This window comes from Lithobates pipiens, unplaced genomic scaffold (assembly GCF_037356315.1).
Source record: "Lithobates pipiens isolate NorthernLeopardFrog02 unplaced genomic scaffold, aLitPip1_a1.2 Scaffold_10, whole genome shotgun sequence".
Taxonomy (NCBI): Eukaryota; Metazoa; Chordata; class Amphibia; order Anura; family Ranidae; genus Lithobates; species Lithobates pipiens.
In genome coordinates this window covers 167,522,547-167,537,946 of record NW_027507686.1, presented here as the reverse complement: position 1 = coordinate 167,537,946, position 15,400 = coordinate 167,522,547, and the positions used below count along the sequence as shown (strand labels likewise).

Here is a 15,400-nt window from a genome sequence, read left to right as displayed (position 1 = left end):
GATTCAAAGTTGTACAGCGCTGAAAGGTGACGTTCGGAGGTAAGAGTAGAGTACACTGGAGCCTTAATTGCCTAGCCATGGAAATATGCTTAGGTTGTACTTGAGACAGGATGGCATGTATGTCATGTGTGGTATGCACTACAACTGGATTGTCTAGAACAATCTCGGATGATTTATCTATAATGATTGATACTGCAGCTACTGCCCGTACACAGGACGGCGAACCTCTAGATACTGGATCTAGGGCTGCTGAGAAATATGCAACGGGTCTTTGTTTTATATGTGTCTGAGTCAAGACCCCCGTGGCATGTCCAGTGATCTCAGCAATGTACAGATGAAATGTCTTTGTGTAGTCTGGTATACCAATAGCCGGGGCCGATATCAGTAACTTTTTCAAAGTGACAAAAGACTCATGTGCTACTTCAGTGAGCACATACGGTACGATTTTTAAACAATCGTATAATGGCTGCATCAAGGCGCTAGCGTGTGGTATCCACTGTCTACAGTATGATATAATACCTAAAAACATGCGCAATTGCTTGAAATTCCGTGGGGGTAACATTCCCTTTATTACCTGAACTCTTTCCTCGGTGAGGTGTCTCGTACCCTGTGATATACAATGTCCCAGAAAGGTGACCTGTGTCTGGCATTTGTTTCATGGGTGATATGGACCCCCTCTCCTGTTGTTTTGCCTGACAGAAAGCTTCTAATCTAGCAATAAAAGGGGCCCTTGAGTCTATGTGTCTCACATGCCCTCCCAACAGGTTACCATCCGCATCAGTCTGTCCTGCCGGCCGATATGGACCTATCTCATTCATAAATTGGTTGAATAATGTCAAAGTAATTTTATGTCTACATAAGTCCTCTCCGTCCTGCTAGGCCGCTTCATGCGTATTCATTAATTGGGTTACAAATCTGCAGAAAGCAGCTGGTTTTGCTACTGGGTCAGGGGCGCTCTGTATTAATGCCATAAGGGTGTCTGCTGACCAAGGCGCCCAAGTCCTTATCTGCATTCTACGGGTGACAGTTGGTGGGGCATTTGGGTTGGCTGGTCCAAAATCTGGGTTATTCACTTGCACTATACGCGTGTCAGTTCGTACGGGAGCTACCGTTTCTGGGTGAGGTTTTTGTGCCCCACAATGCACACATTCTATTGCCCATTCTGGGTTCTGTGCTCCACAGACCTGACAAACCCATCCTCTCCCCTCAAGTACAGGATGTATCTTGTTTGTCTTACGCTCTATGTCAGCATATGGGGGTGGGGTGGATGGTTTGGGGTTAACTTTAGGCTCAACCAGTTTCATTCGTCGGTCTTTCATATCCCATCCGTCACACTCTGGATTATATTTCCACCCTTCATCCTGTGCTCGATTTGAGACCTTAATTAAGCATTCAATCTGATACGTCCATTGTTTCTCTAACACCTCTCCCTGTCTGTCCTTTCTTATTTCATCCCATACTTCTGGGTCTAAACCCGCTGCTCCTTTCACTTTGAATTTACGGAGGACATTTTTCAAATCCCTCGCTCCATCTTTACCATAGATGTTTTTAACTATCTGTTGCACAGTATAGTGTGCCACAGTTCCCTGTCGGGGCTTTGTATTCAGCTGGCCCATTTTGGCAGTCTGTGCCTAGGTAGCGTGTGGGACACTTAATGTACCGATATATATATAATTCAAAAAGTTACAAAAAGCACCTCGTTACTTTCCTCCTAGGGTGCCAAAAAATACTAAAAACCTCTCCTGGATGAGATTTCTGAAATCGAATTACCTTATATGCTAGCCAACTGACAAATATTATAACCAGACTGACGGCTACAACATATACAAGCATTCCTTTAAGTGGCCAGGTATCCCCTCTAGATCTCCGGGCTTGTGGAGACCTTATTCCCCTTTGTATCTGGGATCCCTCTCGTGCACTCTTATCCCTGCTTTATGGAGCAGACAGGGCTTATACTCTCAACCCGCCTATGGTTTATGAATTAGATGTGAGGTTAAGCATAAGCGTCAGACCCCCCCGAAAGGGCGCATTCCGTTGCTTAGTTCGGCAATCCCCTTCCAACTCATACCATCCTTGACAAGGCTCATTCACTTTCTCAACAAGACAGACAGACAACAAACAACAAATAATTCCAGCAATATAAACCAAATATACAGTAATTGAAGACCCGCCACTACAGAGGCTGATGCTCTGCACCAGGAGGACAGTAACTGACAGAACGGATAGGCACAAATCAGGGGAGCACAGAATATAAGAAAAATAAAGCTTTTTCTTACCTGCGCAGGTTTTGGTCTGTGGTTCCCAGAATGCCTGATCCGATTGTTCCGTCGGTCCCGTTCGTCCACCTCTTGTAGTTTCATTGGCCGGGTCCCTGTTCGGGCGCCAGCTGTTAATTGCAATTTCAAACTTAATTGCTTTCTAGTTTATATTGCTGTGCCAAATTTTAGCTCTTTAAAGAATGAGACACAGAAAGACCATGCTCCGTATGCCAGCTTTGAGCTTCAAATGTCCCGTGCTCAGCTTCTTCCTCTTTTTTATTAACTTATATAGGGTGGTTACAAAAGTATAGGTTTTAGCAAAGTTTCCATATAAGGTAACAAGCAGTTAATTTCAACATACATCACGCGATGGTCAGTCGTTTAACAGAAAACCACAAACTACAACCTTGCAACATATTTTGACACGTACACATAGAATGCAGAGAGAGAAATGAAAGAAAATTAAACAAAACTTAAGTAGAACTATAATCCATTAATTTCCAATCTTATCAGTTTCTGACAGTAAATAACCCTCCGCTCTCTCCTTTCTTTAGGCTCTGGTGTTATAGGCACACTGGTTTTGTCTTTATATACAGCCACTTCTTCCTCCTGCACATCCGCTTCAGCTTCCTGCATTTCAGCTTCAATGGGGGAGAAAATTTATTGGAATCTGCTCCCAGCAAGGAAGGTTGGGGATCTTCCAGAGATTTTTTCTGAGGCACAAATTCAGGAGCCTCTGGTCTGAGAATCCCAATGCCTGTCACCTTGGAAAGAGGAAGAAGGGAGGGGGTAGCAGACCCTGGCCTTTGAGATGGCTACAACCAATCTGTTCTCTTCATCTTCACTGTCATCATCTACAGCAAGGGGTACAGACTGAGATCTAGTCACTAGTCAACAGTTGATTGTGATGCCAAGTCTGTAGCAGGCCTGTGCTTCCCTCTGGCATACTGGGAGTCCTGGGAGCTGCTTGCAGATGACATAGGGCTGTGATTTCCAGTGATCAGTCAGTTTGTGCTTCCCAGGATCAACCAGATTCCTCAGCAGCACTCTGTTGTCCGGTTGCAAGTCCTGCACTCGTACACTGAGGTTGAAGTTTCTCTTATTCCTCTGTCCTTGGGCATCTGAGGCAGCTTGAGCCTTATCATAGGCAGTCGTCAGGCAGGCGATCCACATACCCTCTGTGGGATGTTACTAAGGTATGGTCCAGGGACATGCCGAAAGCCAAGTCTACTGGCAGCCGGACCTCCCATCCAAACATCAAACGATAGGGAGAGTATGCCCTTTTAGTTGCTCCCCCTCTGCATGGTGCGCCATATTTATCTATAGCTATGAACACCATTCCTCTCGGGTCCTTATTGTGACAATATGCATAGTGTTTGGGAACACTATGCTCTCTCATTCCTTTTTGGATGTTTTTATTATGTTTATTTACACGTACCGAGAATATGCAAATAGTTCTCCCCACATACTGCTTGCCACAAGGACAACAGATAAGACACACATGATAAATGACTTAATGGTGTATGATTTAGAGATAGTCGTAGAAGTAAATGCATTTATCTTTCTACCTTGAATTAGTTAACTTGACATACTTGGCACTTCCTGCATGGGAAGTAACCTGTTAAGTCCTGAAAAAAATATTTTTTCTTCAGTCATACATTTGGAGCTAATTTTAGTTGTAAAGAGGTTACACCCTTATAGACAACTTTCAGTTTATCGGACAGGAGGGAGCCCAAAATACGATAGATTTTAAGTACTGCCCAATGTTTACTCATAATGTTTTTGATTTGTTTGTGTTGCACCGAATAAGAGGTAACAAAAGACCACTTAAAATGATCAGAATTGTTAGTGCTCTTAATTTTACCTCTAAGTAACTCATCCCTGCTTAAATTCTTGACTTGCTCCATCTCCTCCTCAAGTTCTTGTTGGACATAACCTTTTTAAAGGAAACAATCCCTGAGTAGTAGAGCTTGTCTTTCATAGTCCCTGGTCTCCATACAATTGACTGCAAGGTGCTGAACATAGCCAGGCCCTATGGTGGCAACTAGGTACCCACTCCCCCCCACCAGCACCCCCCCTAAAAAAATAAGGTGCCAAAACGTAAAGAGGTGAGAGGGTGGCAGACAAGCAGAACTTCCCCTTTTGTGTGAAGTTCTGCTTTAAGCACTGTGTCAAAAGGTCTTATTGACAGCAGCACCTTCTACAGCTTTTGTAATTACACAGCAACTCCCTGCTATCATATGACAGTGAGGAATTGACAGCTAGTGTGAGGGAGGAGCGACAGCAGGGGAAAAAGACATGGCATACTTCAAACACCCTTTGTATTTCAATGACCTTTTTTTTGCCATGTGTACTACGTCCATAACTGGTGAAAAGTTGTTTCATGCCACGATATTTTAGCATGTTTCCCTTATCATCTTTTCTTATACCAGCCCCAGCACACCACACCTAGGTTTGTCCACAATGCAATCTCTTCAGAATTTCTACCTTGATACCATATAATCAGGGCCGTCTTTAATATTGATTGGACCCTGGGCAAAAAAAAATGTTGGGCCCCCACCCCCCCATGCAATTTCACTCTCCACCTGCTCTGAGACATACAATAAATATCAGCTAGACTTAAAATCAGTTTACTGTATCAGATCAGGCAGCTATTGCGATTGGTTGCCATTGGTTACAGCATATCATTATTGCTTAATGACTGGTTGCTAGAGGTTACAGCACACATTACGGCTCACTGATTAGTTGCTAGAGGTTACAGCAAATGAGTTCTGCTTGTTAATTGGTTGCTAGAGATTACTGTTAAGCTCACTGATTGGTTTCTAGAGTTTACAGCACATCATCTCCTCACTTCAGGGGAGCGTGATACACATATGAATGCTACCTTAATTTACATATCAATGCTGCCAGCCGCATTTATTTACTTAGTAATGCTGCCAATATTTACATATGAATGCCGGTTATTTACATGTAAACACAGGGTCTGCAGGTGTGTCATCTGTATACAACAATAAGGCAGAGCTGGGCAGCATTAGTACCAGCACTTCACACTGATTTGTTTGTTGATGAATTTATTTATTACTTTTTTTTAACAGAACAGGTACATACAAGACCCAATGGGCCACACAAAAGAAACTATTTACATCTCTTCAGCAATGACTCTTCCTCCTCCTCCCAGACCCCCGCTCAGTAAAAAAATCAAGATAATAATAATAAGGCCACCTTTTCTCAATAACAGTCAATGGTACATTTCAATTTTGGCAGATAATTACATACATGCTGAAAAGCCCATCACAGGTGCATACTATTAAGTATCACTCAATCCGCCACTGTGGTTTCACTATTCATCCAACTGCCCCACACCTTATCAAATGTTTGTGGTATGCCCCTGCTAATGTTTTCTAGCCTTTTATAAGGGTGCAGCCCTATTTACCAAACTCTTCCACGCTGATATAGCTGGAGGATTAGCCTTTTTCCATGACAACACTATCATTTTTGTAGCGTAATAGATTAGGATCGTCAGCAACTTACAAGTTACTCTTTTTGGGGCTAAATTGTCCACCAGTCCCAAAAGGCACACCTCTATTGTAGGCTGTATAGGAATGGCTGTTACTTCTGCTATACATTCTGTGACCTCCTTCCAAAATACTTGAATGTTCGAGCAACTCCAAAAGATGTGCATGAAATCGGCAGTGAGGCAACTGCACTACCAGCAACCAGGTGACTGGGTGGGGAACATCTTTGCCAATCTAGCTGCAGTAAGATATATTCGATGCAGGAATTTAAATTGTATGAGTTGGTCCCTAGCAGAAACCAACTAGTAAAATTAATGTCCCACACATCGTCCCATCGTTTTCTGACCTTCTCGACCTCATGGGCATAGAGGCCTTTTTATATATATTTACTGGCAGCCTCCAGCGAGAGACCATAGCCCTCTTTGGCTCTGAAGAAAGGGGGTCACCCCCGAAACGCGTTAGCCATTTCCGTAGAGGTACTCATCAAATTCCTCGGACATCTGGTCTGGAGTCGCCAAACGTTTGGTGCATGGATTTATTTGTATTGATTTTGCCTGTGATCAATACTCGTTTGTGAGTAGCCATTTTGCTATTTGATTCAATTTTAAATAAAGCTGTTTTATGGTAATGCACTAGGTCAGTGCGCCTTCCCCTTCTTTGTATTCTCCACACATCGTCCCAGTCATCCTCATCCATCTGGGGAAACACTTCACCCCACACCGCCCTACACTTCGCAAGGAGATCTCCTCCCTCACCAAACATTTGTTTATATCATGTAGAAAAGGCCTTGTCCAAAGTATCCTCCCTCAGCAGATACTCAACATCACATTTTCAGGGTAATACCATTATCTCCAAATTGGGCACCGTAAGCATGTCTGAGCTGAAGATAACAAAACAAATGAGTGTTGGGAAGATTAAACTTAGTTTTCAGGGCGTCAAACTGTAGAAGTTTCCCACCACCCACTATGTCTTTCAGCGTCTTAATACCAAATTTAGTCCAGATGATTGGATCAGGGTACTCGTAGAAGTGTGTTAATGTAGGATTCTTCCAAAGTGGTGTGTGAGGAGAGATCTCAGAAGCGCTACCCATCTTGGTCGCTGCTCCCCATGCCCTACTGTTTGCACGCATGGCTATGGTGAGTCTATACTGAGCCTTGACACCCCAATATGGGAGATGTGTCAGTGCCTCATATGAACCAACAACAGCTGCCTCTAGCGTATTGGCAGTGTCATCCTCAGATATAGTAAACCACCTATGTATGAATACTAGCTGACCCGCTAAGAAATATCTGTGGAAATCTGGGACCGCCAATCCCCCTTGTTTCCAGTAGTTGTAGCACCCGGAGTTTAATTCGGGGGTGCCTCCCCTTTCACAGAAAACTTGTTATGAGCTGATCAATTATTTTGAACACATATCTCGGTATCCAAACAAGGGAATTCCGAAATATATATAAAAACAGAGGTAAAATTTTCCTTTTCACCAAGGTCACTCTACCTGTGAGTGTCAGATGTAGATTCTGGCATGCCTGCAGTCTGGACTTCAGTGTAGTCAAAAGTGGATCGACATTCAAAGCAATAAAGTCTGATATGGAGTTGTAGATACGCAAGCCCAGATATTTGATCACCTCTACCCTCTGCAAGGGACAATCCGCGGGTATTACACATCTGGGGGATGGCGTCCTGAGTGAGAGAATCTGGGATTTTCCCCAGTTGACTTTCAGACCCGAAAAGTGCGAAAAGGAATCTAGGATGTCCAAAGCTGGGGATAGGGAATTCTTGGAGTAAAAAAAAAAGGGCTTAGCCAATAATACAATATGAACCTCATAAAAGGAGGGGGGCTACCCTTTTGAAAACAGTCATTGCTTAATTGCAACAGTCTGGGTGTCAGGGTCTCTGAATAGTGGCGGTACCACTCAATTGGCAGACCGTCGGGTCCGGGAGCCTTACCACTAGGAAATGACCCTATTGCAGAGACTACCTCCTCTTCCCTGAACGTGGCATCCAGAAAAGTGCTAGATTCCTCTGGCAACTGGGGCAACTGTAGAGTCTCTAATGTATCTCTGAGGTCCTCATTGTCTTATGAAGCTATACGGGAATACAGAGACCTATAGAAGGATACAAACTCCCGTACTACGTCCTGCCCGTCTCTCAATAATTGTCTGGACCGAGACAGTATGCAGGGAACTACAATCAGGGACGTGTCCCCTGCCGTCAGGAGAGCCAATAGTTTCCCATTTTTATCTCCTTTTTCAAAAACTCTACTGCACTCTTTTGCATCTGGCAAGTAGTCATGTCCTGATAATGGAGAGACATATTCGTCCTTGCGAACTGCAACTGAGTCAACGTGTCAGTAGGGGATTCAGCTTGTGCCTTAGCGCATTCTTGTTCCTTGTCATGGAGTTGTTTTTCCACACTATTTTGCTCTGTTCTCAGTGCTTTTATGGCTGATATGTATACCCCCCGAGTGGTGGCCTTGAAGTCCTCCCACTCAGTGTGTACTGTTGCTGATCCTTTGTTAAGCTACCAAAATGTATCAATGTGCGGTTTTAGCATTTCCTCCAAAGTGGGTTCCCCAACCCACCTAGGAGACCAAGCCAAACTCTCCTTGAGCTCTGGGAACCTAATTGCAAGGTAATCTGAAGTGGTGTGTGATCCGATAAGCCCCCCGGAAGATAGGACGCCCTAGCCACCAGAGCAATAATGTCCCATTGGCGAACACCAAGTCTATTCTGGGGGACAAAGCATGCACTGAGGACAGATACGAGCAGCATCTGTCTGTGGGATGCTTCCACCGCCAGATCTCAGTGAGACCCGCAGCTTCCACCCAATGCGACAAGTCATGTTTTGGAGCTCTGTGTGGATTGGACATGTCCAATGTGTAATTAAGAATATTATTGAAATCTCCAGCCACTAGTAACTGAAATGGAGCATGAGATGCCAATTTCTCCAACATCTCATACAGGATAATCCCTGTAAAAGGGGGGGGGGGACATATATATTTACCAGGGCTAACCTGCAGGAATAAACTTCAATTATTACAACTAGGTATCTGCCGCCAGGATCTGTAATCACTGTTTCTATGGAGCAAGGTAAGGACTTGTACACACGGTCGGAGATTCCGACGCAATGTGTCCGATCGGACCGTATTGTCGGATAATCCCACTGTGTGTGGTCTCCATCGGACTGTTTCCATCGGAATATCCGACGGACCAAGTTTTCCAACTTGTCTATAACATTTTCCGACAACATGCTCCGATCGGACATACTCCGATCATGTGTAGCCTACTCCGACAGACAAAGTGCCACGCATGCTCAGATCAAATTCCTAGACCAAAGCTATTGGCTACTAGCCTGAACGTAGTCCCGTCGTAACTAAATAATGTCATCACGTTATGTACAATCGGATTTTCCGACAACTTTGTCCGACCGTGTGTATGCAACAGTTTCGGACAAAATCCGTCGGACAAAATCTGTCGGATAAAATCCAACGGATTTGGTTGTCAGAATGTCCGACCATGTGTACAAGGGCTTAGAGGCTAATACCCGGTCAATTGCAGGTACTTACACTGCTTGCAACTAAAAAAATAAATAAAATGAATTATTAGGGCTGCAACTAACAATTATTTTCATAATCGATTAGTTGACCGATTATCGTTTAGATTAATCGGTTAATAACCTTAAGAAAAAAAAAAGTGGGTCAAATTGACGTTCATTTTCAACCACAGTTACGGTAAAATTTGGAAATAATAGAAAACTGCTTGGTCAAAGGAATTTTCAGACAGTGTTTGTGGTTTTCATTCAGAAATTAAATTAATTTTAAAAACAGAATGTTAAAAACAAGTGAAAATTTCAAACAAAATTATTTCATTTACCGAATGTACAAAGATATTTCGTATGAATATTCTCATCTGAAAATTGATCTGCGTGGCCAGTGCTTTTTGCTGTGTGTTTTTGATTTCTGCGCACGTGATTTTACTGCAATTTGCGTTTTTGCATTTTTTTTGGGCAAATTAAAAAACACAAATTGCTTCAAAAACACTTTACATGCCTTTCTGCAGCTTCTCCATTGAAGTATATTGAACCAAAGAAGCACCATTTTGCGTTTAAAAGCCCCTGACCCTTTCCAAATATGCACTGGCTGAAAAAAAGATTTGAACGTGTCCCATAGGAAACCATGTAAATGAACTGTAGTGCGTTTCTGCAAAAAGCACCAAAAAACATATAGATGTGAACCAGGTCTAAGACATTTAGTGGGGTTAAAAAGACTAAAATGAGCCCTTTATAGTATAAAAAAAGCAAATAATCACTACTTTAAGGGGTTCATTTTTTTTTTTACTGTAGAACAGTGAAAGTAATATTTACAATAGTGATTATTTGCTCTTTTTGTACTATAAAGGGCTCATTTTCTTTTTTTTTTATTGTTGTTGTTTTACAGTATACAGATAGTGATCAGCTAAAAAACAAGGTTGCAAGATATAACAGAATTCGGAAACAAAAACAGTATATAACAGTACAGTTTCCTAACACAGCGATATGATAAATCGTAGTGTAGAAGAATAAATGGAATTCACTGATAAAGTCCACATATGTTGAAAACTTACAATTCCACAACTCTAGCAAACCCTGGTTGAAATACTCCCTAGTCTTCCAAAGGCTGATGTACAAAGAAACGAAAATAAAGGACAAGCTATGTGTGTAAGGCAAAAAAAAGTAGGAGTCCCCTTATAGGGTCATGCGGTAACAAGTATGCGGAAAATGGAAATAGGGTACGGAAGAATTCCAAATGATGGTCTTCCAAAATGACCTTGACCAATTGGAGAGAAATACACGGAGCTGAAAGTGTCATATATTTCATTTTTGTAGGCATCAATTACACCTTTATTTATGGGAGGATGTGGGATAATTGGTGAAAGGTAAAGGAATAGTGATCCACATGACTCAGGAATCAGGCAAGGAACAAAAAGAGGACAGGAAATAATAAGGGGATCTCTGATCAGCTCTGCCCCCCCAGTCCCACTGAGTGGTAAATATTTTTATAGTCCCGGGTAGTAATAAAGTGAAACCAGCATGCCCAAATCGCGGTGAATTTGGCCGGGCAATCATGTGCTTGATGTATAACGTTTTCCATGTCTGCTATCTTACCAACCCTATCCAACCAGTCTCTGGTAGAAGGGGGTTCGGGTGTCCGCCATTTGGTCGGAATACATAACTTGGCTGCGTTCACCATGTGCATAGCCTAATTTTAGTTTTTTTAACCCCATTATGTTACTGGTCGATTAATCGATTATGAAAATAGTAATCATTAATTTCATAATCGATTAATTGTCGATTAATCGATCAGTTGTTTCAGCCCTATGAAGTTTTAATAAATACTGAGCTGGATTAATGTGTCTTTCGGATCTGTCTAGAACTCAGCTTTAATAATGATATAGATTTAGCTCTTATTCTTTGCTATTGATCTTAAAGGGGTTGTAAACCCTTGTGTTTTTTCATCTTAATGCATCCTATGCATTACAGTGAAAAGACACCTGGCAGTCACCAGCCTTCCAGCCCCCCCCCCCCCGTTTTACTTACCCCAGCCCCTTCATCTGTTCATTGGGGGACGCACTGTCCTCCTCTCCATGGGGTCCTGGCTCATAATTAGATAGATTGATAGCAACGCAGCCATTGGCTCCCGCTGCTGTCAATCGAATCCAATGACCCGGGGGGCAGGGCAGAGCCCAGCATTGGTGTATGTGGATGCAAATGCTGGACTCGGGAGCGCACCTGCAAAGTAACCCCCTTGGGAAAGCGCTTCTCCTAGGGGGTTATCTGATGCGGGGAGGAGCAATGAGAGCCGGCGAGGGACTCTAGAAGAGGATGTAATATTTACAATAGCGATTATTTGCTCTTTTTGTACTATAAAGGGCTCATTTTAGTTTTTTTAACCCCATTATGTTACTGGCTGATTAATCGATTATGAAAATAGTAATCGATTAATTTCATAATCGATTAATTGTCGATTAATCGATTAGTTGTTTCAGCCCTATGAAGTTTTAATAAATACTGAGCTGGATTAATGTGTCTTTTGTATCTGTCTAGAACTCAGCTTTAATAATGATATAGATTTAGCTCTTATTCTCTGCTATTGATCTTAAAGGGGTTGTAAACCCTTGTGTTTTTTCATCTTAAGGCATCCTATGCATTACAGTGAAAAGACACCTGGCAGTCACCAGCCTCCCACCCCCCCCCCCCATTTTACTTACCCCAGCCCCTTCATCTGTTCATTGGGGGACGCACTGTCCTCCTCTCCATGGGGTCCTGGCTCATAATTGGATAGATTGATAGCAGCGCAGCCATTGGCTCCCGCTGCTGTCAATCGAATCCAATGACCCGGGGGGCAGGACAGAGCCCAGCATTCGTGTATATGGATGCAAATGCTGGACTCGGGAGCGCACCTGCAAGGTAACTCCCTTGGGAAAGCGCTTCTCCTAGGGGGTTATCTGATGCGGGGAGGAGCAGTGAGAGCCGGCGAGGGACCCTAGAAGAGGATGTTCGGGCCACTCTGTGCAAAACGAGCTGCACAGTGGAGGTAAGTATGACTTGTTTGTTATTTAAAAAACAAAAAAAACAATGATCCTTTATATACCTTCACCTTGACCTTTTTACCTGAGATTATGACAGTCAAGGAGCAAGGTTTCCAAAATGATCATGCAGGTAGATAGGGGTGTATAAATCACAAGAGAGACTAAAGAGGTTTACAAATCATTTTCAGACAAAATCGTTCACATAAATGTTTTCAACTGTGAACTTCTTTCTCTAAAATCCCTTTTTAATCTATCACAGTACAGGCAACTTTCAAGCTTGTTCAAGTACTATACGGTGAATCTCTGTTAACATCAAGAGGTGGACAACTGACCGTCCCCTGGTAATCTGTACACAACAAGGCTATTGACTTCCTGATGATGGAGAAATCCTTGCTTTCTTCTAAATCTGTACAGAATTTGGACCGTTTTAGATTTTTGCAAGCTCACCCTTTTTCCTTGTTTTATTGTTATATATTTCAATTTTCTTTTTGTGTTTTTTCAGCTTTTTTTGTATTGTATGTTTTTTATATTGCAGCACAATAATAATGAAACTATATCTAAAAATCAAAAGACATTTGGTTTATTTCTTTGGGAGAAACCAGAGGTGCTGGCTTTTGGAGTTCCAAAATTATATCAGGAGAAAGAAGTAAGCAAGTATCCTCATGTTGTTGTAAGATTTTGGACCAGTATGCTTGTTCTTGTTGTAGTTTCTGAATCTCCTTACGCAGTGCAGTATTACTTTTCTCTAGACTCTCAAATTCCTGCAGGGACATAATAGTAAAACTTTTAAGATATAAAATGTAAAATAGACTTTAACCCTTCTCTCTGTTTAATCATACATATGCACTCTTGTGATTAAACTACTTAGACAAACAACTTTTATATGTAAATATATGCATAAATAGAAGATTGTTTCCTGTATTTGCACTTCAAAAAATTCAAAAAGTCTTGTTTTTTCTTGTTTAAAAATAACAAACATGGTTATGCTTATCTGCTCTGTGTAGTGGTTTGTGGTTGGATTTATGGGCACTATGGGGCGGTGCTGCGAAATATAAAAAATTTGTGATGGGCGGATTTCTACTTTTCTTGTGGGCGCCATTTGTGCCAATCAAATGCAGCCACTTGTGTCCGTCATATACAGCCATTTGTGTCTGTTAAATGCAGCCACTTGTGCCAATCATATGCAGCCATTTGTGCCAATCAAATGCAGGCACTTGTGCCTGTCAAATGCAGCCACTTCATATGCAGCCATTTGTGCCCATCATATGCAGCCATTGTGCCCATCATATGCAGCCACTTGTTCCCCGTCCACTGTGCCCATCATATTCAGCCACTGTGCCAATCATATGCAGCCACTTGTACCAATCAAATGCAGCCACTTGTGCCCGTCATATGCAGCCACTTGTGCCCGTCCATTGTGCCCATCATATGCAGCCACTGTGCCCTTCATATGCAGCCACTTGTGCCCCTCTTATGCAACCACTTGTGCCCGTCCACTGTGCCCATCATATGTAGCCATTTGTGCCCATCAAATGCAGCCAGGCGTGTCCCCCGGCTCGGCTGTCACTTCACTAACCCCCTCGCGCAGGCAGTCTGGTGGCACTTACCGAGTCACGGGGCTTACTCCTCTTCTGTAGTGAGGACTGCGGCTCTTGTCTCCGCTCGGTTCCTCAAGCTTCCTCCGCTGTGTCTCCTTTTCCGCCAAAGCATTAGGCATCCAATAGGATTGCCTAATGCTTTGGTCTCACTGACCTGCCTTCTAAATGGCAGGGAGGAACGTTAGTGTGAAAATGGCGAAAATTACCCACTGTCCTGGAATGCCATGATGATGGAGTATAAGTCTCCAGTGTGAGGGCTACCGGTTAACTTGCACTCAGCTTCTATGGCCCCTGATTGGAGGAAAACCAGTGCAGGCGATCCAGCCCCCAGCAATTGACAGAGATCAAAGACCAGTAGCGACCTGTGCATTGTGGGTGCACGGGCGCCGCCCCCCCAACGCCATTCATGTGCCCCGGGCCCCTTTCAGGACACTGGACACATGAATTATTATAGGATAGGTGGGGTGTGTATTTTGAAGCATTTGATTAGAGCCAGAGGCTCTAATAGACTTCAAAATTGGGTGGGCTTGGGGCGCAGAGCACTGTGTCCCCGATCCCACCCTGTTGTGTGGAATAGCGAATTAGTTTTCGTTATTTTCACACTAATGTTCCTTCCTGTAAATCAAAAGGCAGGTCAGTGAGACCTCTCTCCTGATTGGCCAAAGCATTAGGCGATCCTTTTGGATGGCTAATGCTTTGGCGGAAGAGGAGACACAGCGGAGAAAGCCTGAGGAGCCGAGCGGAAACAGGAGCCACAGCTGTGGCTACAGAAAAGGAGGAGGAAGCCCCGTGACTCGGTAAGTGCCACCGGACCGGCTGCGCGGGGGGGTTAGTGAAGTAACAGCTGAGCCTGGGGACGCGTGTCAGTGGAAAGAGAAGAGATCTGGCAATTATCTGACAGCTGAGCGGCCAGCCCAGAGGAGGAAGGGCTAAGCCAGCCCTGACAGTACCACCCCCCAATGACCCCTCTCCCTCGGAGGGCCACCAGGCGTGAGGGGAAACTGTCTATGGAACTCGCGGAGGAGAACAGGGGCATGTACGTCAGAAGATGAAACCCAGGAGCGTTCCTCTGGACCGTACCCCTTCCAATGCACCAGGTACTGTATGCGCCCACGAAACATACGGGAGTCAACAATGGATTGTACCTCATACTCCTCATGGTTCTCAACCAGAATGGGGTGAGGACATGGCACCGAGGTGGTAAATCGGTTACAGACCAACGGTTTCAATAAGGAGACATGAAACACATTAGAGATGTGCATACTAGGAGGAAGGTCCAACGCGTAAGCTACTGGGTTAATCCTGCAAAGGATACGGAAAGGCCCAATAAACCGAGGTGCAAACTCCAGTGAGGGAACACAAAGCCGGAGGTTGCGAGATGACAGCCAGACCCTGTCCCCAACCTGGTAGGAAGGCACAGGCAGGCGTCAGCGGTCAGCATGGAGTCTGTACCTATCATTAGC

At 43.7% G+C, this 15,400-nt stretch overlaps 1 protein-coding gene across 1 annotated transcript in view; it reads right to left on the bottom strand.

Annotated features, from left to right (window-relative positions):
- Positions 1–4,496: 4,496 nt before the first annotated feature.
- BATF2 (basic leucine zipper ATF-like transcription factor 2) overlaps positions 4,497–15,400 on the bottom strand; it is a 68,634-nt gene continuing 57,730 nt past the window's right edge. The window contains exon 3 of the mRNA XM_077459481.1: positions 4,497–13,100. Coding sequence (XP_077315607.1) covers positions 12,897–13,100 — 204 coding nt within the window. The 3' untranslated portion in view covers positions 4,497–12,896. The remainder of the gene's footprint in view (positions 13,101–15,400) is intronic.